Below are 21451 nucleotides of genomic sequence, written 5' to 3' on the forward strand. Positions count from 1 at the left end.
TCTGCTAACTTGTTACATACACTGTAAAAATGTTGTTAGTGTAACTGCCTTTTTTCACTGTTATTTCAAATTTTGGAAAAAAATTGTGTTTCTTAAAGGTGCAGTAACGTTTTTTATATTGCTTGTAAACTTGTTTAAAGTGTTTTCCAAGCTTGCTAGTCTCATTGCTAGTCTGTTTAAACATGTCTGACACAGAGGAAACAACTTGTTCATTATGTTTGAAAGCCATGGTGGAGCCCCATAGGAGAATGTGTACTAAATGTATTGATTTCACCTTAAACCGTAAAGATCAGTCTTTAACTATAAAAGAAATATCACCAGAAGATTCTGACGAGGGGGAAGTTATGCCGACTAACTCTCCCCACGTGTCAGACCCTTCGCCTCCCGCTCAGGGGATGCACGCTAATATGGCGCCAATTGCATCAGGGACGCCCATAGCGATTACCTTGCAGGACATGGCTGCAATCATGAATAATACCCTGTCAGAGGTATTATCCAGGTTGCCTGAATTAAGAGGCAAGCGAGATTGCTCTGGGGTTAGGAGAAATACAGAGCACGCAGATGCTGTAAGGGCCATGTCTGATACTGCGTCACAATATGCAGATCATGAGGACGGAGAGCTTCAGTCTGTGGGTGACGTCTCTGATTCGGGAAACCTGATTCAGAGATTTCTAATTTTAAATTTAAGCTTGAGAACCTGCGTGTATGGCTTGGGGAGGTATTAGCTGCTCTGAATGACTGTAACACAGTTGCAGTACCAGAGAAATTGTGTAGGCTGGATAAATACTTTGCGGTGCCGGTTTGTACTGATGTTTTTCCTATACCTAAAAGGCTTACAGAAATTATTAGCAAGGAGTGGGATAGACCGGGTGTGCCTTTTTCCCCACCTCCTATATTTAGAAAAATGTTTCCAATAGACGCCACTACACGGGACTTATGGCAGACGGTCCCTAAGGTGGAGGGAGCAGTTTCTACTTTAGCAAAGTGTACCACTATCCCGGTTGAGGACAGTTGTGCTTTTTCAGATCCAATGGATAAAAAATTGGAGGGTTACCTTAAGAAAATGTTTATTCAACAAGGTTTTATTTTACAGCCCCTTGCATGCATAGCGCCTGTCACGGCCGCGGCGGCATTCTGGTTTGAGGCCCTGGAAGAGGCCATCCATACAGCTCCATTGACTGAAATTATTGACAAGCTTAGAACACTTAAGCTAGCTAACTCATTTGTTTCTGATTCCATTGTTCATTTGACTAAACTAACGGCTAAGAATTCCGGATTCGCCATCCAGGCGCGTAGGGCGCTATGGCTTAAATCCTGGTCAGCTGACGTGACTTCGAAGTCTAAATTACTCATTATTCCTTTCAAAGGGCAGACCTTATTCGGGCCTGGTTTGAAGGAAATTATTGCTGACATTACTGGAGGTAAGGGTCATACCCTTCCTCAGGACAGGGCCAAAGCAAAGGCCAAACAGTCTAATTTTCGTGCCTTTCGAAATTTCAAGGCAGGTGCAGCATCAACTTCCTCCACTTCAAAGCAAGAGGGAACTTTTGCTCAATCTAAGCAGGCCTGGAAACCTAACCAGTCCTGGAACAAAGGCAAGCAGGCCAGAAAGCCTGCTGCTGCCTCTAAGACAGCATGAAGGAACGCCCCCCTATCCGGCGACGGATCTAGTAGGGGGCAGACTTCTCTCTTCGCCCAGGCATGGGCAAGAGATGGTCAAGATCATATCTCAGGGATATCTTCTGGACTTCAAAGCTTCCCCTCCACAAGGGATATTTCATCTTTCAAGGCTATCTGCAAATCAGATAAAGAAAGAGGCATTCCTATGCTGTGTGCAAGACCTCCTAATTATGGGAGTGATCCATCCAGTTCCGCGGACGGAACAAGGACAGGGTTTTTATTCAAATCTGTTTGTGGTTCCCAAAAAAGAGGGAACCTTCAGACCAATTTTGGATCTAAAGATCTTAAACAAATTCCTCAGAGTTCCATTTTTCAAAATGGAAACCATTCGGACCATCCTACCCATGATCCAAGAGGGTCAGTACATGACCACAGTGGACCTAAATGATGCCTACCTTCACATACCGATTCACAAAGACCATCATCGGTTTCTAAGGTTTGCCTTTCTAGACAGGCATTACCAATTTGTAGCTCTTCCCTTCGGGTTGGCTACAGCCCCGAGAATCTTTACAAAGGTTCTGGGCTCACTTCTGGCGGTTCTAAGACCTCGAGGCATAGCGGTAGCTCCGTATCTAGACGACATCCTGATACAGGCGTCAAGCTTTCAAGTTGCCAAGTCTCATACAGAGATAGTTCTGGCATTTCTGAGGTCGCACGGGTGGAAAGTGAACGAGGAAAAGAGTTCTCTATCCCCACTCACAAGAGTATCCTTCTTAGGGACTCTTATAGATTCTGTAGAAATGAAAATTTACCTGACGGAGTCCAGGTTATCAAAACTTCTAAATGCTTGCCGTGTTCTTCACTCCATTCCGCGCCCTTCGGTGGCTCAGTGTATGGAGGTAATCGGCTTAATGGTAGCGGCAATGGACATAGTGCCATTTGCGCGCCTACATCTCAGACCGCTGCACTTATGCATGTTGAGTCAGTGGAATGGGGATTACACAGATTTGTCCCCTCTGCTACATCTGGATCAAGAGACCAGAGATTCTCTTCTCTGGTGGTTATCTCGGGTCCACCTGTCCAAGGGTATGACCTTTCACAGGCCAGATTGGACAATTGTAACAACAGATGCCAGCCTTCTAGGTTGGGGTGCAGTCTGGAACTCCCTGAAGGCACATGGATCGTGGACTCAGGAGGAGAAACTCCTTCCAATAAATATTCTGGAGTTAAGAGCGATATTCAATGCTCTTCTGTCTTGGCCTCAGTTAGCAACACTGAGGTTCACCAGATTTCAGTCGGACAACATCACGACTGTGGCTTACATCAACCATCAAGGGGGAACCAGGAGTTCCCTAGCGATGTTAGAAGTCTCAAAAATAATTTGCTGGGCAGAGTCCCACTCTTGCCACCTGTCGGCAATCCATATCCCAGGCGTGGAGAACTGGGAGGCGGATTTTCTAAGTCGTCAGACTTTCCATCCGGGGGAGTGGGAACTCCATCCGGAGGTGTTTGCTCAATTGATTCATCGTTGGGGCAAACCAGAGTTGGATCTCATGGCGTCTCGCCAGAACGCCAAGCTTCCTTGTTACGGATCCAGGTCCAGGGACCCAGAAGCGACGCTGATAGATGCTCTAGCAGCGCCTTGGTTCTTCAACCTGGCTTATGTGTTTCCACCGTTTCCTCTGCTCCCTCGACTGATTTCCAAAATCAAACAGGAGAGAGCATCGGTGATTCTGATAGCACCTGCGTGGCCACGCAGGACTTGGTATGCAGACCTAGTGGACATGTCATCCTTTCCACCATGGACTCTGCCTCTAAGACAGGACCTTCTGATACAAGGTCCTTTCAATCATCCAAATCTAATTTCTCTGAGACTGACTGCATGGAGATTGAATGCTTGATTCTATCAAAGCGTGGCTTCTCCGAGTCAGTCATTGATACCTTAATACAGGCACGAAAGCCTGTTACCAGGAAAATCTACCACAAGATATAGAGTAAATATCCTTATTGGTGTGAATCCAAGAATTACTCATGGAGTAAGGTTAGGATTCCTTGAATATTGTCTTTTCTCCAAGAGGGCTTGGACAAAGGATTATCAGCTAGTTCCTTAAAGGGACAGATTTCTGCTCTTTCTATTCTTTTGCACAAGCGTCTGGCAGAGGTTCCAGACGTTCAGGCATTTTCCAGGCTTTGGTTAGAATTAAGCCTGTATTTAAACCTGTTGCTCCTCCGTGGAGCTTAAACTTGGTTCTTAAAGTTCTTCAAGGAGTTCCGTTTGAACCCCTTCATTCCATTGATATTAAACTTTTATCTTGGAGAGTTCTGTTTTTGATGGCTATTTCCTCGGCTCGGAGAGTCTCTGAGCTATCTGCCTTACAATGTGATTCTCCTTATCTGATTTTTCATGCAGATAAGGTAGTTCTGCGTACCAAACCTGGGTTTTTACCTAAGGTGGTTTCTAACAAGAATATCAATCAAGAGATTGTTGTTCCATCATTGTGTCCTAATCCTTCTTCAAAGAAGGAACGTCTTTTACATAATCTGGACGTAGTCCGTGCCTTGAAGTTTTACTTACAAGCTACTAAGGATTTTCGTCAAACATCTTCCCTGTTTGTCGTTTACTCTGGACAGAGGAGAGGTCAAAAAGCTTCGGCAACCTCTCTGTCCTTTTGGCTTCGGAGCGTAATACGCCTAGCCTATGAGACTGCTGGACAGCAGCTCCCTGATAGGATTACAGCTCATTCTACTAGAGCTGTGGCTTCCACATGGGCCTTCAAAAATGAGGCCTCTGTTGAACAGATTTGCAAGGCTACGACTTGGTCTTCGCTTCACACTTTTTCAAAATTTTACAAATTTGATACTTTTGCTTCTTCGGAGGCTGTTTTTGGGAGAAAGGTTCTTCGGGCAGTGGTTCCTTCCGCTTAATCCTGCCTTGTCCCTCCCATCATCCGTGTACTTTAGCTTTGGTATTGGTATCCCACAAGTAATGGATGATCCGTGGACTGGATACACTTAACAAGAGAAAACATAATTTATGCTTACCTGATAAATTTATTTCTCTTGTAGTGTATCCAGTCCACGGCCCGCCCTGTCCTTTTGAGGCAGGTCTAAATTTTAATTAAACTACAGTCACCACTGCACCCTATGGTTTCTCCTTTCTCTGTTTGTTTTCGGTCGAATGACTGGATATGGCAGTTAGGGGAGGAGCTATATAGCAGCTCTGCTGTGGGTGATCCTCTTGCAACTTCCTGTTGGGAAGGAGAATATCCCACAAGTAATGGATGATCCGTGGACTGGATACACTGCAAGAGAAATAAATTTATCAGGTAAGCATAAATTATGTTTTTATATAACTCTCCCTTTATATGAATTAACCTCAATTTACACATGAATAAGTCAAAAAATATTTAGAGTATTGATAGGCATACAGTTATCACACATAGTTGCATTTTCTTCCCTGTAAATCCTCAAATTAGATCAGCGCTTTTAACCCTTATACTGAAACTACGCTCCTCCACTAAGTGTGGTAGAGATGTAAAAAAAATGTGTGGTGCATACGTGAGAGACATTTAAAACAAGATCAGGACTGCATAAGAAGACTCTGAGAGTCACCTATTGCCCTTGTACAGCATGGATATTTTATGTTCATGGGGTTAAGAGGAGGTTGAAGTTAGATTGATGAGTTTATAGTGCAAGATGTATTAATTTGTGTACTAGATATTACTTAAAGGGAAACTCACGTCAAAATTAAACCTTAATGATTCAGATAGAGCATGCAATTTTAAACAACTTTCCAATTTACTTCCATTAACAAAATGTGCACAGTCTTTTTATATTTATATGTTTTGAGTCACCAGCTCCTACTGAGCATGTGCAAGAATTTACAGAATATACATATATGCATTTGTGATTGGCTAATGTCACATGATACAGGGGTAGTGGAAATAGATTTTTTTTCTGGCAAATTTCAAAATTATGTCTACTACTCATTTGAAGTTTAGACTAAGTGCTATTGCATTGTCTTTTTATCATGCACTTGTTGATAATGCAAATCTACTGTATTTACTGGTCCTTTAAATCACTTTTAATTTCAGATGGGTGCTATTCGACTTGCAAATTGTAACCTCCATAACCAAGCTGTTGGAGAGGGCATTAGCGCAGCCATTCAGGACGTACAGTTGAGACAGTACATTGAGCAGGTGGACAATGGCAGACTGGGTCTTCAGCCAGCAGTTCTAAGAAGGGCCTACTGGCTAGAAACTGGCTCTGTAATTTTTGGTCTTATCACTGCAGATATAGCCCTTGCAGCTGATCATTCTTTCAAGCATGAGGTCCAGAGGCACTTTTTAGAAACTCATGACAGTAGGACTAAAAGGTGAGTTGTAGCCAATGAAGGGGCACATAATTCCATTTTCTACAAATTGAAAAAATATTTTTAATTATTATTTTTTACACACTCATACTCAATTTTGAGTAGGTGTAATGTACCACCATGTTATTAAATATATAAATGTTTTGCCAGTTCACTACAATTTTGTTAAAAAAAGAAACTGCTATTGTTTAAAAAAACAAAGACCGTGTGCTTACAGAAAAGCTAAAATACGTTTGTAACCATGAATATTTTATGAGTTTGAAATATCAACACAAACTGCTTCTATGTTCTATTTGTGTTAGTGTACAGATCTTAATTAAGGGATCAAAAATTAAATGTTTTAAATATCATTCACTGGTATAGTTAATTGTTTTTTTTTATATAAAACATGTTAGAGAGTGCAGTTCTTTTGTGTGAAACTTGTCTTGATCTTTATTATATTTTTTATAAAGGTGGGGTAAGAGTTCATTATCCTTTACTCCTGGGAATTATACTCCCGGCTACAAGGAGGAGGCAAAGACCCGAAAATTCCTAGAGCCCTTAAAACCTCTCCCACCTTACTGGAAACTAGTTTTGTGTTTGCTTTCACAGGAGGAAGGTGCTTCGGGTGTTTGAGAAGGGTTCTCAGGCCGATTTGAGACCCATTTACTCCTCAGAGAGTTATAGTCTTCACAATGAAATGCCATTGGATTATGAGTAGTGGCACAAAAACACCCTTTGGGACCGGTACTGGAAGCAGTTTTTTCTTTCCTATGGCGAGTCCACAATTTCATTCAAATTACTAGTGGGATATTCAATTCCTCGCCAGCAGGAGGAGGCAAAGAGCACCCCAGCAGAGCTGTTAAGTTTCACTTCCCTTACCCATAATCCCCAATCATTCTCTTTGCCTCTGTCAAGGGAGGATGTGCGACGATGGTGTCGGAAGATATTTAATCCTTTAATGGGTCCTTTTCCCTGTAAGCAAGGATTGGCACTATGCTGTGTCCATGTCAATCTCTTTAGTAAGAGTAATGGTGGCTTTTAACAGAAGATGGCGAGGTAGTCTTTGCTTAACTTCTAACATTATTGCTTCCCCATTATACAAAACCAGGGTTGGTTACTCTGTTTTTTCTTTCTCTTCAGGTCCCTGTCAGCGGGCGGATGAGGCTGGCAGACCTGAAGCTGCTGTGGCTGCTCCACAGCTGAAGACCATGGACAGGACCGTCTTTAACACAGGGCAAAAGGGGCAGCTGCCCTGGGCCCAGTCTCTGTTGAGGGGCCCAAGAGTCTGATGTGACATGGGGAACACACACATTCAGTCCTAATACTGTCACAGTCAAAAGTACTCTGCTTATATTTTTTTTAAAAAACGGTGCCAGACCGTGCCGGTGTCATGTGACATGCCAAGCTAGTGCCATGTGCTGTTTTAGATGTGCACTGTGCAGCACTGAATGCAAAGCCCTAACTCGGCATCCAGCCATTATACACTGCATCATAAAAGGTCCTACTGGGGTTACCACTGTTACCAGGTAACTGCTCTGGTGGTGGGGATTGTTTCTGGGTAGGGCTGACTGTAGGCGCATGCAGCAGAAAGCTGGAGCGGCAGGCACATGAGGATTTGAGCATCTGTGCAGCTGCATACACTGCTCTCTTCAGTCTTGAGGCTGTGTGACTCATCTCACACTGTATCCATGCAGCCTTGGACAGACAGCATCATGTCTACTGGTTCCCTTAGCCCTGCTCTTTCTGCTGTGGCCCTAAGATCAACTAACTGAAGTTTGTTAGGGGAATAGTGCTTTGTAGAAAGGTGTCAGTGGGAAGAATAATTGAGTGCACACACGCCCCTCCCCATGCAGCATTGTCTAGTTCAGGGTGAGAGGGAACTTGTTCCTAGCAAAGAAGCGACATGTGCTGGTGTGGCTGATGTATAGCGTCATGCTGATACTTCACACATTAATGTAAGGTTTATTTTTATTGTTTTTATTTTCTCTCTGTCTCAGATTTTACAGCTTCCCATAGTAGTTCTGCTGTTCCAGTCAGTAAACTTATATTTGTCTGCACCTCCATGCTTCCTCCTTTACCTTGCTTTGCTCCTGTTGGTTGCCCTAAATCTCTTTAACCAGCTAACCTCACACCAGAATCACATTCAAAAGAATATTAAATGAATCCACAGTGGAGGAATTTATATATTTATTTACTTATTAGTACTGCTTAGGTCCTGTTTCACATACTGCAATTTTTTTTTAATTTTTTTTTTTAAATGATTAGCCCAGCAGTGGATGATCCACCGCTGGGCTAATAATAAAAAAATTTGATTTAGTTGTTTTTTGGGATGTTGGGGTGGAGAGCAAAATTGCATGGGGTGGGGGGGGGGGGGGCCCAAGAAAATTTTTGTCCAGGGTCCAATCAATATTAAAGACGGCCCTGACCATGGAGGGTAAATCCTTTCATATTTATTCAAGAAGCTTAAAAGACATGGAGATGACTGGGATTCGGGGACCTAGTGGAACCTACTCCCTTCAGAAAGGGTCTACATTTTATTATTTATATATCTGTTAATTTTAAGACATTTTGTGGCTGAGCAGATACCTGGTTTTACCAGGGACAGGGAATTTGCCGCTGACAGTAAGATTTAGAATCTCTTACATAGAGATTGTATGGGGGTTTTCAATGTTAGAGCTGTTAGGACTGCCTTTTCCCCTGCCTTAAGTTTGTCTGTACATGTGGCTCCTCTATTTACTGTAGGGATCTGCAGATTTCAGATATCTCTGACCTCTCTATTTGAATGGGGACTGAATCAGCTCATGTTTAATTTACACGGGTAGAGGGACACAATTTTATATTCAATTGACCCCACTAAACGCAGTAATAATTGTGACTGTTGTAATTTTGAATACATTATGACTCAGCAACTTTATTGCAAGATGTTTTTATATTGCTATGTGTTCACTTAGTATTTACTGCCATCTTGTGGCAGTCCTCTGTAAGTACATGCTCATTTTTATATTATCATGTATAAGATGTCTCCCTCATCTGAGGAGTACATGTATTTATATTCTTATATTTTTAAAGGGACAGTCTACACCAGAATGTTTATTGTTTTAAAAGATAGATAATCCCTTTATTACCCATTCCCAAGTTTTGCATAACCAACACAGTTATAGTAATATACTTTTAACCTCTGTGATTATCTTGTATCTAAGCCTCTGCAAACTGCCCCTTTATTTCAGTTCTGTTGACAGACTTGCAGTTTAGCCAATCAGTGCCTGCTCCCAGATAACTTCACGTGCACGAGCACAGTGTTATCTATATGAAATATGTGAACTAACACCCTCTAGTGCTGAAAAACTGTTAAAATACATTCTGAAAAGAGGTGGCCTTTTTTGGTCTAATTGAGCTTGTAAGTCTCTTTGTATATATGATGCCACGAAATAGTTTATTAGATAAGTGTCCTTTTTAATAGGGAAATAAAATATCTTCAGGTATCAGGTGAGCACCAGTAAGCTATTAGAGTCCTCTGACGAATAGGGTAACAGAATTAGGAATATCTAGCACAGATAACCAATCAGTGAAGAGGGAGTGGAATAAAAGTCACCAAGTGAACATGACAAGTAGAGTCTATGATTAAGGCTAACTAAAGCCGAAACATGTTAGACATGTCTATCTGATCTGTGCTTTGATTTTAAACAATAAGCTGTGTTTTAAAGAAGGAGCAATAAAGAACATTCTAAAGTTTTATACCTGTGCCGGTTTTTCTTGGTGTTGCTGTCATACGGCATAGGAGAGTGCCGTCCGGTCAGGTTGCAGTAAAACTTTTTAGTTACCAATTCCCAGTGGTATCTGGGTCATCCCACAGGATCTCCAAAGTGGACCGCCAGGACCAGTGACACCCAAACCCAAGGAGGAACCCCCAGACCGAACGGAGACACCAGAGGCAGAGAGGAAGTCACATGACCGGGGAAGCCGGGTGACGTCAGACGCCGCACACTGGTGAGGGGAGCAGAGGCTGAGCGGCAACAGTCGGCACTTTGAAATCGAAAGCTGGAGTAGGTGAGCCGTGAAGAGCCGCCGGGAGCCGCCAAAGATTGCTGCACACTAACTTCTGCATTCGGCAGTGGGCAGAATATTGATCCAGAGAAGAATCGTGGGTGTCACTGAGAGCGGTAAGACTATCCTTGCTCATTACATAGTGTTTCTCTTTTGGCATAGGTTCTTGTGCAGATGTCCAGTTGTCCTTCACGGCGTTCTGTCTCAAGGTCCTTTTTTTTTTTTTTTTTTTTTATCGGGATTTAAAATGTATAAACATAGTTTTTAGATAGAGATTTTTTTTTATTCTATTGTTGCGGTTCCGGCCCATAAACCCATGAGAAGATTTATCACAAAGTTTAGAAGGTTTTATTTCTTGGTGTGTGGAACAAGGGTTCAGTTGGCACACTTTAGAATACCTAGAATTCTTTTTTCTTCAGGATGGTTTGGAAAAGGGGTTATCCTCTATTTCTTTTAAGGGGCAGATCTCTGCTCTTTCTTTCTTGTTTTACAAAAAGATTGCTGAATATTCAGAATTGTATCAAAATTCTCCTTCATGGAATCTTATTTGGTTATCACAGTTTTGCAGGTTCTTCCTTTTTAACCTATGCATGTTTTGGATACAGCTTTTATCCTGGGGTGTTTTGTTTCTTTTGGCTATTTCTTCTGTTAGAAATAGAAAAGTTTCTGATTTGTCTGCTGTTTGTTGTGAGCATCCTTATCTTGTTTTTTCTTCTGGATAAGGCAGTTTTGAGTACTAAGTTTGACTTTTGGAGGTTTCTTCTGTTAAATTAAATTGTGAGATTGTTGTTCTCTCTTTTTGTCCTAATCACAAGTATTCTAAAGAGGAGCCTCTCAATTATTTGGGTGTGTTCAGAGCTTTGAATTTAAGTTTTCTGTATCTAGTTTTCTTCTAAATGGGTTACTGTCCATTCTACCAGATTAGTTGCTACTTCATGGGCCTGTAAGAATGAGGCCTTCGTTGAATAAATTTGCATTGTGTATATATATATATATATATATATATATATATATATGTATGTATATATATATATATATATGTATGTATATATATATATATATATATGTATGTATGTATATATATATATATATATATATATATATATATACAGGTGGCCCTCGTTTTACAACGGTTCAATTTGCACCGTTTCAGAATAACAACCTTTTTTTCAGTCATGTGACTGCTATTGAAAAGCATTGAGAAGCAGTGCATTGATTAAAATAGCCAGTAGGTGGCGCTGTCTGCTTGTGTTGCAGTAAAGATATGCAAGCCAAGCAAGCTGGAATTAATCAGTTTAACCAGACCTGAGCTATCGAGCAGCTTGCAAAGGAACAAGATCTTCCTGTCTATTAATCAGTCCAGATTGGAATGCATAGAAAGAACTGTTTGCAGAAAAATGCAAGTAAAATCTGTGTTGTGTGATTATTTTATTAGGTTTATAATGCTGTTTAGCAAATGTTTTTGTTCATTTAACTTAGTTTAATTATATATTCTGTGTTGTGTGGTTATTTTATTAGGTTTATAATGCTGTTTAGCATTTAAAGTCTTCATTTCAAAGCTTTAAAAATAATGTATTAGGTGTTACTTATGACAATTTTGAGAGGGGCCTGGAACCTAACTCCCTCACTCCCCATTTCGATTTACAACCATTCCTTCTGGAACCTAACCCCGGTGTAAACTGAGGGCTACCTGTATATATATATATATACACATGTTCTGCATGAAAATAAATAAATAGAAAACTGATCTGCTCCTGCCCAGACTCCACAGCTTGGGTATTGGTTCCCAAAAGTAATGGATTGTGGACTCTCAGCATCTTTATGAAACAAAATATAATTTATACTTACATGATAAATTAATTTGTTTCCTGGTGGTGAGAGTCCACAACCACCCGCACATTTTTTTTTTCTTTTGTGATTTATTTTTTTTTGTTGGTATTTTTTATGGTGGCAGTTTCAGTATGTAGCTCTCTTTTCCCTGCTCCTTTTTATTGCTCTTATTGTCTTTTCTTATCTCCTTCTTTTCTAGCCTAGTTTAACATCATACTAGTTTTCCATTAAGGTGGGAGGGGTTTTAAGGGCTCTGTTTTTGCCTCCTCATAGTTGCCAGGAGTATAATTCCAAGGAAATAAATAATCAGGTAAAATAAATAAATACATTTATCAGGTAAGCATAAATTATATTTTTAAATATTTTAACTATATATTAATTTAAAAAACATGGATAGAGAACACACAGTTGTCTTTAAAACCATTTACTAACTTCCAAATATTACAACTATTTGCTTCTTTCATGACTGTATCATATAAGCATCTTTAGAAGGGCAAAACATCCCTACTATGAAAGTGTTTCAAATCCTCACTGCATGTGATTCCTTATTTAGTATTACAAGCAGTTACAGCTTTTTAATATTTGTTTATGCCTTGTTTTTATTATACTATTATATGCTTTCTTTTCCCTTTTTAGTTTTGTTGATTTATCTGGAACATGTAAAATCAGTATTATTATTTTTTAATTAATATTAAAACAGAAATACTGTCTTAAACCATATTTTATTTTGTTCATGACAGGCTTTGGTTTCTGTGGCCTGATGACAATGTGAAGAACCGGAGAAGCAGGAATAAGTGTGGCTGTCTAGGAGGTTGTAGGTTTTTTGGTGGCACAGCTTCTGGACTTGACTTTTTCAAGCTAGAAGAGTTGACACCATCAAGCAGCTCTGCATTTTCCAATACTAGTGCAGATTCTGATATGTTTTATGGACAATCGTTGTTGCAGCCTAGTGAATGGATTATAACAAAAGAAGTCCTAAAAGCTAGTGAAGGTATGCTATTACTATAATCTGCTTATTATTCAGTGCCAGTACTGTGCTATATTGTTTCCTCCTAATTAGACATGTCTGATTTCACAACACCTCCCAAGTGTTTTACACTACGCCTTCTCTTCCATTTTACATATATACACATTACAACTCTTATAAACACAGTATCAATCTCTTCTCTTCCCGAGCTATCGTTCTCCTATTTTATATTTATTTGCTGGTGTGGACCCAGAATCTGCTGTAGAACTTTTGAGTTACAGCTTTTTCTCTAGATGTCATGACTTCTGCCTTTCTTATTTTCTATTTCTTCAACCATTCCCTATCCCTTTCTTTCCCTCCCATTGTCTTCCCTCTCCTTTATACTATTGTAAAATGAATGTGAAATAAGACATTCTGACACAATACGAATCAATAAGAATCAATGTGATAATAAGGTAATAAAGAATACATTCCAAATGACAAATCAATTATACTTCCAAAAGTGTATTCATAACAGCTTTCCTACATTATTTATTTCTTTAAACATATTTGCTTTATTTGTCTTCTTTATAGTAATTCTTCTTTGTACTTGTCTACCTTATTTGCTCCTACTTGTAACCTTGAAGACTGCACAAGCCATTTTATATATGGTAGTTCTATTACCACTTTATTTATTTGCTTACATTTTTTAATTTTTAAACTATATATCTATTTTTAAGGTAAGGTAAATGTTAGTCGAAGAAAAGATTGGGATTTAAGGTCCGTAGGGATAGAAAATGAGAGAAAAGCACAGCACTTGAGTTTGCAAGTCCCATTGCGCTCACACAGCTCATCCTCATCTGAAGAGAATAGCAGTTGCAGTGCTGCACTTCCATTACTGGCTGGAGATAAAGACAGTCCTTCTTCTGTTATTGAAGAAGGCCTTGGACAAATAGAATTTTCACCCAAAGCAAAATCTGAGGAGTCACAGACAAGGTAAGCAGTTTATTTGTATTCTTATATAACAGCAGCAAACAATAATGCTAGACATATCAATTACAAACAAAATACATGCTGAGATTCCACAAGATCTTCACAGGTGGGATTAGTTTCCCTGTCCACCAGGAGGAGACAAAAGACCCCTACATACTAGATATTTACACCACACCATATTCCCAGGAATTCCGTACTAAACTCAGTTACTTTTTTCACCTATAGGAGAAGGTGGAACAAATTAAATTCCCTGATTTTCATGCCAATTGATAGGGGTTCTCCAATAGATCTAAGACACATTTACACCCTTAGTGTGCCTTCTGGACATAGGGGAGGGAAGTTTTTTAGCCGGGAAATGAAAATGTTCTCCTAGCAGTAGATGTAACAATCCAACCAGGTGAAATGTGGGTTTATCTGCCAATTGTCTGTTCTACAATCTATTGCTCTTTATAAATTTTTGGAACTGTGCTGTACTTTCTTGGATGGGTCCTTCAATTGAATACAGTCTGCTTTTTTCCTGATGCCAAATTCAAAGCCGCCTCTAACTTGGAGGTTAGGGAGACAGTCCCTAAGTCTCCATGTAAGCCTTGTGGACTTTTGTTTCTTTAGATGATGGTCCTCCTTCACGAACCTGATGGACAGATATTAAACACTAAATACATTTTATAAGCGTAGTATTGTGATTATTCCTACTCCTTCTAGTCATGGGTGCTGCTATGTTGAAATCAATCTTTCACTACATTCCAGTGCTGAATTCTTTGTATAGCAACTCTCCTTTAAATGCCTGCAGTGTAACCTAGATTCCATAATGGCAGCACCCATGTTTAGAGGAATGTGCATGAAATGTATTTAGTGTTCCTTTAAATGCTTCTTTTCATCTTGAAGTATTTAATCTGCCAATCAGTCATTTTTGCCTGTATGTTAGCAGCCATGTCTGGTTGGTTCAGTAACCTCTATAAAGTTTTTTTTAAAGATTTCCAAGATCGAGTGAGGCTGATTAAGGTTTCCAAAAGCTTTATCTGTGATTAGTGAAAGTGGCTTGTATAAACGTGAAAACTGCTCATATGTGGATTACAGTTTGCACCGCATTAACGCTGTACAAAGTATCATTCTACCCCCTGTTGAACATTGACCAAAACTTACGGTTCACAAAAGGAGTCATTAGGGCACAAAGAGAAGGCAAAATAGTGTGTATACCGAAACCAAGTCCCTTTGTACAAGTGTCTAAGGTAAACACAATTTTCTGGTTTAAATTTTTGCATTCCGAATCAATCTTGAGAAGAGTTAAACAATCTGAATATCATTTGTATATAGGCATGATGGGTATAGTGGGCATGTTTGCCCAATAATTATATATATATATATTTTTTTTTTCGTTATTTATAAAAAAAATAATTCCCCTGTTTTTGCAAGATTTTTATCTAAAAAGAAGATGAGCAAGGATGGAGATAATTTTCTCTTAGAGGAGAATGGCCCCGACTATTCCCATCGTCTTAAAAGAGATTTCTTTCCTAAGATATGTAGAGTCCACAACATTAACAATTACTAGTGGGAGTATCACTCCTGCCAGCAGGAGGAGGCAAAGAGCACCTCAGCAAAGCTGTTAAGTATCACTCCCCTACCCAGAATCCCCAGTCATTGTCTTTGCCTTTGTCAATGGAGAAGGTGAAGTTTGGTGTCTGAAGAAAATGTGATTTCCTTTTCGCTACAAGCAAGATTTTTGGGTATAGCTGCAGTCCATGTCAATCTCTGCAGTAGAGTAATGGTGGCTTTAAAGCAGTTAGAAAGTTGTGAGGTAGTCCTTGCTTGGTTTTCTAACATATTTGCTGCCCATGGTATAGAAAGCCAGAGTAGGTTTTACTCTGTTCTTTCTTTTTCTACAGGTCTCTGTAAGGAGTATGTGTCCTTTCACACCTTGTTAGCTTGTCTACCTGCCGGACAGCTAGATTGCAGGTAAGTGCTGTTGTCTTCTAGGTGAGGAGACTTGCACTTCAGAGTTTTTAAATAAATATTTGCATTTTATTATTATTATTATTTCTTCCATGTAATTGGCAAGAGTCTATGAGCTAGTAACGTATGGGCTATACATTCCTACCAGGAGGGGCAAAGTTTCCCAAACTTCAAAATGCCTATAAATACACCCCCACCACACCCACAATTCAGTTTTACAAACTTTGCCTCCTATGGAGATGGTGAAGTAAGTATGTCCTAGATTTCTACGTTGATATGCGCTTCTCAGCATGCTGAAGCCCGGTTTCCTCTGAGTGCAGTGAATGACAGAGGGATGTGAAGGGAGTATTACCTATTGAATGCAATGGTCATCCTAACGGGGATCTATTTCATAGGTTCTCTGTTATCGGTCGTAGAGATTCTTCTCCTACCTCCCTTTTCAGATTGACGATATACTCTTATATACCATTACCTCTACTGATTCTCGTTTCAGTACTGGTTTGGCTATCTGCTATATGTAGATGAGTGTCTTTTGGTAAGTATGTTTTCTTTTATTTAAGACACTCTCAGCTATGGTTTGGCACTTTATATGTAAAGTTCTAAATATATGTTTTTATACTTATATTTGCCATGATTCAGGTTAATCAGTATATTTCCTTTTTACAGACTGTCAGTTTCATTTTTGGGAAATGCATATGAATACATATTTTTCTTACCTGAAACTTTTTTCAAATTGTCTTTCTTTCTAAATTGCGGGCTGTTAGGCTCGCGGGAGCGCAAAATGCTATAATTTGTGTCATTTTTGGCGCGAGAATTAAGTTTGTTGGCGTTATGACGTCATTTCCGGCGTCTTAGTTGGCACCGAGAGTTTTCACATAGTTGCGTCATCTATGACTCTCGTGTTTGTTGCAGACGTTTTTGGCGCCAAAAAATATTTTGTCAATTGTGGGCGTCATACTTGCCGCCAGATATTTTGACATTATTTAAGTCATTATTTCTTTTTGATTCTGGTTTCCAGAGGCTTATTCTGTTTGCATTTTTTCCCATTCCTGAATCTGTCATATAAGGAAATTGATCATTTTGCTTTATATGTTGTTTTTTTCGAAGAATTTTTAAATGACCGACAGCATTCTGATTTATCTATCTCTGATGAGGATCTATCTGGTTCAGAAGATTCTGCCTCAGATATTGACACTGACAAAACTTCATATTTATTTAAAATGGAGTATATTCGTTCTTTATTAAAAGAGGTGTTGATTGCATTAGATATGGAGGAGACTAGTCCTCTTGATATTAAAACCAGTAAACGTTTAAATTCGGTTTTTAAACCTCATGTAGTTATTCCAGAGGTTTTTCCAGTTCCTGATGCTATTTCAGATGTAATTTCTAGGGAATGGAATAGTCTGGGTACTTCATTTACTCCTTCTCCAAGATTTAAGAAGCTGTACCCTTTGCTGACTGATAGATTGGAGTTTTTTTGCCTCGGGATAAAAAAATCTAAGGGTAAATTTAGGGCTGCTAACCGTTTTCGTTCCTTTCGTCAGAATAAGGAACAGAAACCTGACCCTTCCCCTAAAGGAACGGTTTCCAATTGGAAGCCTTCTCCAGTCTGGAATAAGTCCAAGCCTTTTAGAAAACCAAAATCAACCCCAAGTCCGCATGAAGGTGCGGCCCTCGTTCCAGCGCAGCTGGTAGGGGGCAGACTACGATTTTTCAAAGATGTTTGGATCAATTCAATCCAAAATCATTGGATTCAGAACATTGTTTCTCAAGGGTACAGAATAGGTTTCAAGATAAGACCGCCTGTGAGAAGTTTCTTTCTCTCACGCATTCCAGTAAACCCAGTAAAGGCTCAGGCTTTCCTGAAGTGTATTTCAGACCTGGAGTTATCAGGGGTAATTGTGCCAGTTCCATATCTGGAACGGGGTCTGGGGTTTTATTCAAATCTGTTCATTGTTCCAAAGAAAGAGAATTCTTTCAGACCAGTTCTGGATCTAAAAATTTTGAATCGCTATGTAAGAATACCAACATTCAAAATGGTGACTATAAGGACTATTCTGCCTTTTGTTCAGCAAGGGCATTATATGTCCACAATAGACTTACAGGATGCTTATCTTCATATTCCGATTCATCCAGATAACTATCAGTTCCTGAGATTCTCTTTTCTAGACAAGCATTACCAATTTGTTGCTCTTCCTTTTGGCCTAGCAACAGCTCCAAGGATCTTTTCAAAGGTTCTCGGTGCCCTTCTCTCTGTAATCAGAGAGCGGGGTATTGCAGTGTTTCCTTATTTGGACGATATCTTGGTACTTGCTCAGTCTTTACATTCTGCAGAATCTCACACAAATCAACTAGTGTTGTTTCTTCAAAGACATGGTTGGAGGATCAATTTACCAAAAAGTTCCTTGATTCCTCAGACAAGGGTAAACTGTTTAGGATTCCAAATAGATTCAGTATACATGACTTTGTCTCTAACAGACAAAAGACGTCTGAAATTGGTTTCAGCTTGTCGGAACCTTCAGTCTCAGTCATTCCCTTCAGTAGCTATGTGCATGGAGGTTTTAGGTCTCATGAATGCAGCATCGGAAGTGATCCCCTTTGCTCGTTTTCACATGAGACCTGTTCAGCTTTGTATGCTGAGCCATTGGTGCAGGGATTATACAAAGATATCACAATTAATATCCTTAAATCCCAATATTCGACTATCTCTGACTTGGTGGTTAGATCACCATCGTTTAGTTCAAGGGGCCTCTTTTGTTCGTCCAACCTGGACTGCTATAACAACAGATGTAAGTCTTTCAGGTTGGGGAGCTGTCTGGGGATCTCTAATAGTGCAGGGGTTTGGAAATCTCAAGAGGCGAGATTACCAATCAATATTTTAGAACTCCGTGCGATTTTCAGAGCTCTTTAGTTTTGGCCTCTTCTGAAGAGAGAACCGTTTATTTGTTTTCAGACAGACAATGTCACAACCGTGGCGTATGTCAATCATCAAGGTGGGACTCACAGTCCTCAGGCTATGAAAGAAGTATTTTGGATACTTGTATGGGCGGAATCCAGCTCCTGTCTAATCTCTGCGGTTCACATCCCAGGTATAGACAATTGGGAAGCGGATTATCTCAGTCGCCAGTCTTTACATCTGGGAGAAAGGTCTCTTCACCCAGATGTTTCTTCAGATTGTTCAGATGTGGGGGCTTCCAGAAATAGATCTGATGGCTTCTCATCTAAACAGGAAACTTCCCAGGTATCTGTCCAGGTCCAGGGATCCTCAGGCAGAAGCAGTTGATGCGTTGTCACTTCCTTGGAATTTTCAACCTGCTTATATCTTTCTGCCTCTAGTTCTTCTTCCAAGAGTGATTTCCAAAATCATAATGGAGCGTTCATTTGTACTGCTGGTGGCTCCAGCATGGCCACACAGGTTTTGGTATGCGGATCTTGTTCGGATGTCCAGTTGACAATCTTGGCCACTTCCGTTAAGGCCAGACCTTCTATCTCAAGGTCCATTTTTCCATCAGGATCTCAAATCATTAAATTTGAAGGTATGGAGATTGAACGCTTAGTGCTTAGTCATAGAGGTTTCTCTGACTCGGTGATTAATACTATGTTGCAGGCTCGCAAATCTGTGTCTAGAAAGATTTATTACTGATTTTCGAAGACTTACATTTCATGGTGTTCTTCTCATAAATTCTCTTGGCATTCTTTTAGAATTCCTAGAATTTTACAGTTTCTTCAGGATGGTTTCGATAAGGGTTTGTCTGCAAGTTATTTGAAAGGACAAATCTCTGCTCTTTCTGTTCTGTTTCACAGAAAAATTGCTTATCTTCCTGACATTCATTGTTTTGTACAGGCTTTGGTTCGTATCAAACCTGTCATTAAGCCAATTTCTCATCCTTGTCTTAATTTGGTTTTGAGGGCTTTACGGGCTCCTCCATTTGAGCCTATGCATTCTCTGGACATTAAATTACTTTCTTGGAAAGTATCGTTTCTTTTGGCCATCTCTTCTGCTAGAAGAGTTTCTGAATTAACTGCTCTTTCTTGTGAGTCTCCTTTTCTGATTTTTCATCAAGATAAGACGGTTTTGCAGACTTCATTTAAATTTTTACCTAAAGTTGTGAATTCTAACAACATTAGTAGAGAAATTGTTGTCCCTTCGTTGTGTCCTAATCCTAAGAATTCTTTGGAAAGATCTTTACATTCTTTGGACGTGTTAAGAGCTTTGAAATATTATGTTGAAGCTACTAAAGATTTCAGAAAGACTTCTAGTCTATTTGTTATCTTTTCTGGTTCTAGGAAAGGTCAGAAGGCTTCTGCCATTTCTTTTCTGTCTTGGTTAAAGCTTTTGATTCATCATGCTTATTTGGAGTCGGGTAAATCCCCTCCTCAGAGGATTACGGCTCATTCTACTAGGTCAGTTTCTACTTCCTGGGCTTTTAAGAATGAAGCTTCTGTTGATCAGATTTGCAAAGCAGCAACTTGGTCTTCTTTGCATACTTTTACTAAGTTCTACCATTTTGATGTTTTCTCTTCTTCAGAAGCAGTTTTTGGTAGAAAAGTTCTTCAGGCAGCTGTTTCAGTTTGATTCTTCTGCTTATATTTTCATTTTTTTTCATTATAAAGATTAAAACTTTTGATTTGGGTTGTGATTTGATTTTTCAGCGGAATTGGCTGTCTTTATTTTATCCCTCCCTCTCTAGTGACTCTTGCGTGGAAGTTCCACATCTTGGGTATTTGCTATCCCATACGTCACTAGCTCATGGACTCTTGCTAATTACATGAAAGAAAACATAATTTATGTAAGAACTTACCTGATAAATTCATTTCTTTCATATTGGCAAGAGTTCATGAGGCCCACCCTTTTTTGTGGTGGTTATGATTTTTTTGTATAAAGCACAATTATTCCAATTCCTTGTTGATGCTTTCGCTCCTTTCTTATCACCCCACTTCTTGGCTATTTGTTAAACTGAATTGTGGGTGTGGTGGGGGGTGTATTTATAGTCATTTTGAGGTTTAGGAAACTTTGCCCCTCCTGGTAGGAATGTATATACCATACGTCACTAGTTCATGGACTCTTGCCAATATGAAAGAAATTAATTTATCAGGTAAGTTCTTACATAAATTATGTTTTTTTATTTATTAGTATTATTATTTTATTGGTTGTCTTTGAATTATTTAACTCTGTGGAGCATGGGATTCTGTCTCAGAGTTTTTTGTCACTGTTGTTAATTTTTGTAGCTTCGATCTCAGTTAAACGGCTCATATTCTACTAAGAGTGTTTAGTTTTATTTTGATCTGGATTGGAAGCGTGTGCTTAATGGCACATCTTCTTTTAACCCGGTCATGTGACCTCCCTCTTCTACTTTGGAGCGGTGTCGGCTGCATCCGTGAGAGGATTCTGTGCTAATAGTGCAGCAAGTAGCTTGCTGATTATAGCGGAATGTTGCTGCTGGTCTATGTTTTAATTTAACTGAACAAATTTCAATGTAACAGCAGTTTTCTGTAAATAGCAGAAAGTGGCCGGTTAGCATGCTTTCTCTCCAATTGCATTGCATTAAAAGATACATAAATCCGGATTAGCTGCCAGATTTTTACCGGAGGAGCAGGTAGGCACCTCAGTCTAATGCTGAGGTGCAGAGGTCTTTAGTAGGAGTGGATTGGCTATATCACTCTGAATAGTATTTATTTCTCAGTCTAAATTGAAGTGAGAAATTTAAAGGGCC

At 39.6% G+C, this 21451-nt stretch overlaps 1 protein-coding gene across 8 annotated transcripts in view; it reads left to right on the forward strand.

Annotated features, from left to right (window-relative positions):
* The window catches only part of BLTP1 (bridge-like lipid transfer protein family member 1), a 1044923-nt gene that overhangs the window by 461125 nt on the left and 562347 nt on the right, over positions 1–21451 (forward strand). For all 8 annotated transcript variants that reach the window (XM_053703615.1, XM_053703613.1, XM_053703617.1 and 5 more), the window contains 3 exons: positions 5715–5995; positions 12589–12839; positions 13535–13790. In XM_053703615.1, coding sequence (XP_053559590.1) covers positions 5715–5995; positions 12589–12839; positions 13535–13790 — 788 coding nt within the window. The remainder of the gene's footprint in view (positions 1–5714; positions 5996–12588; positions 12840–13534; positions 13791–21451) is intronic.

Source organism: Bombina bombina, chromosome 2 (assembly GCF_027579735.1).
Source record: "Bombina bombina isolate aBomBom1 chromosome 2, aBomBom1.pri, whole genome shotgun sequence".
In the NCBI taxonomy this organism is placed as follows: domain Eukaryota; kingdom Metazoa; phylum Chordata; class Amphibia; order Anura; family Bombinatoridae; genus Bombina; species Bombina bombina.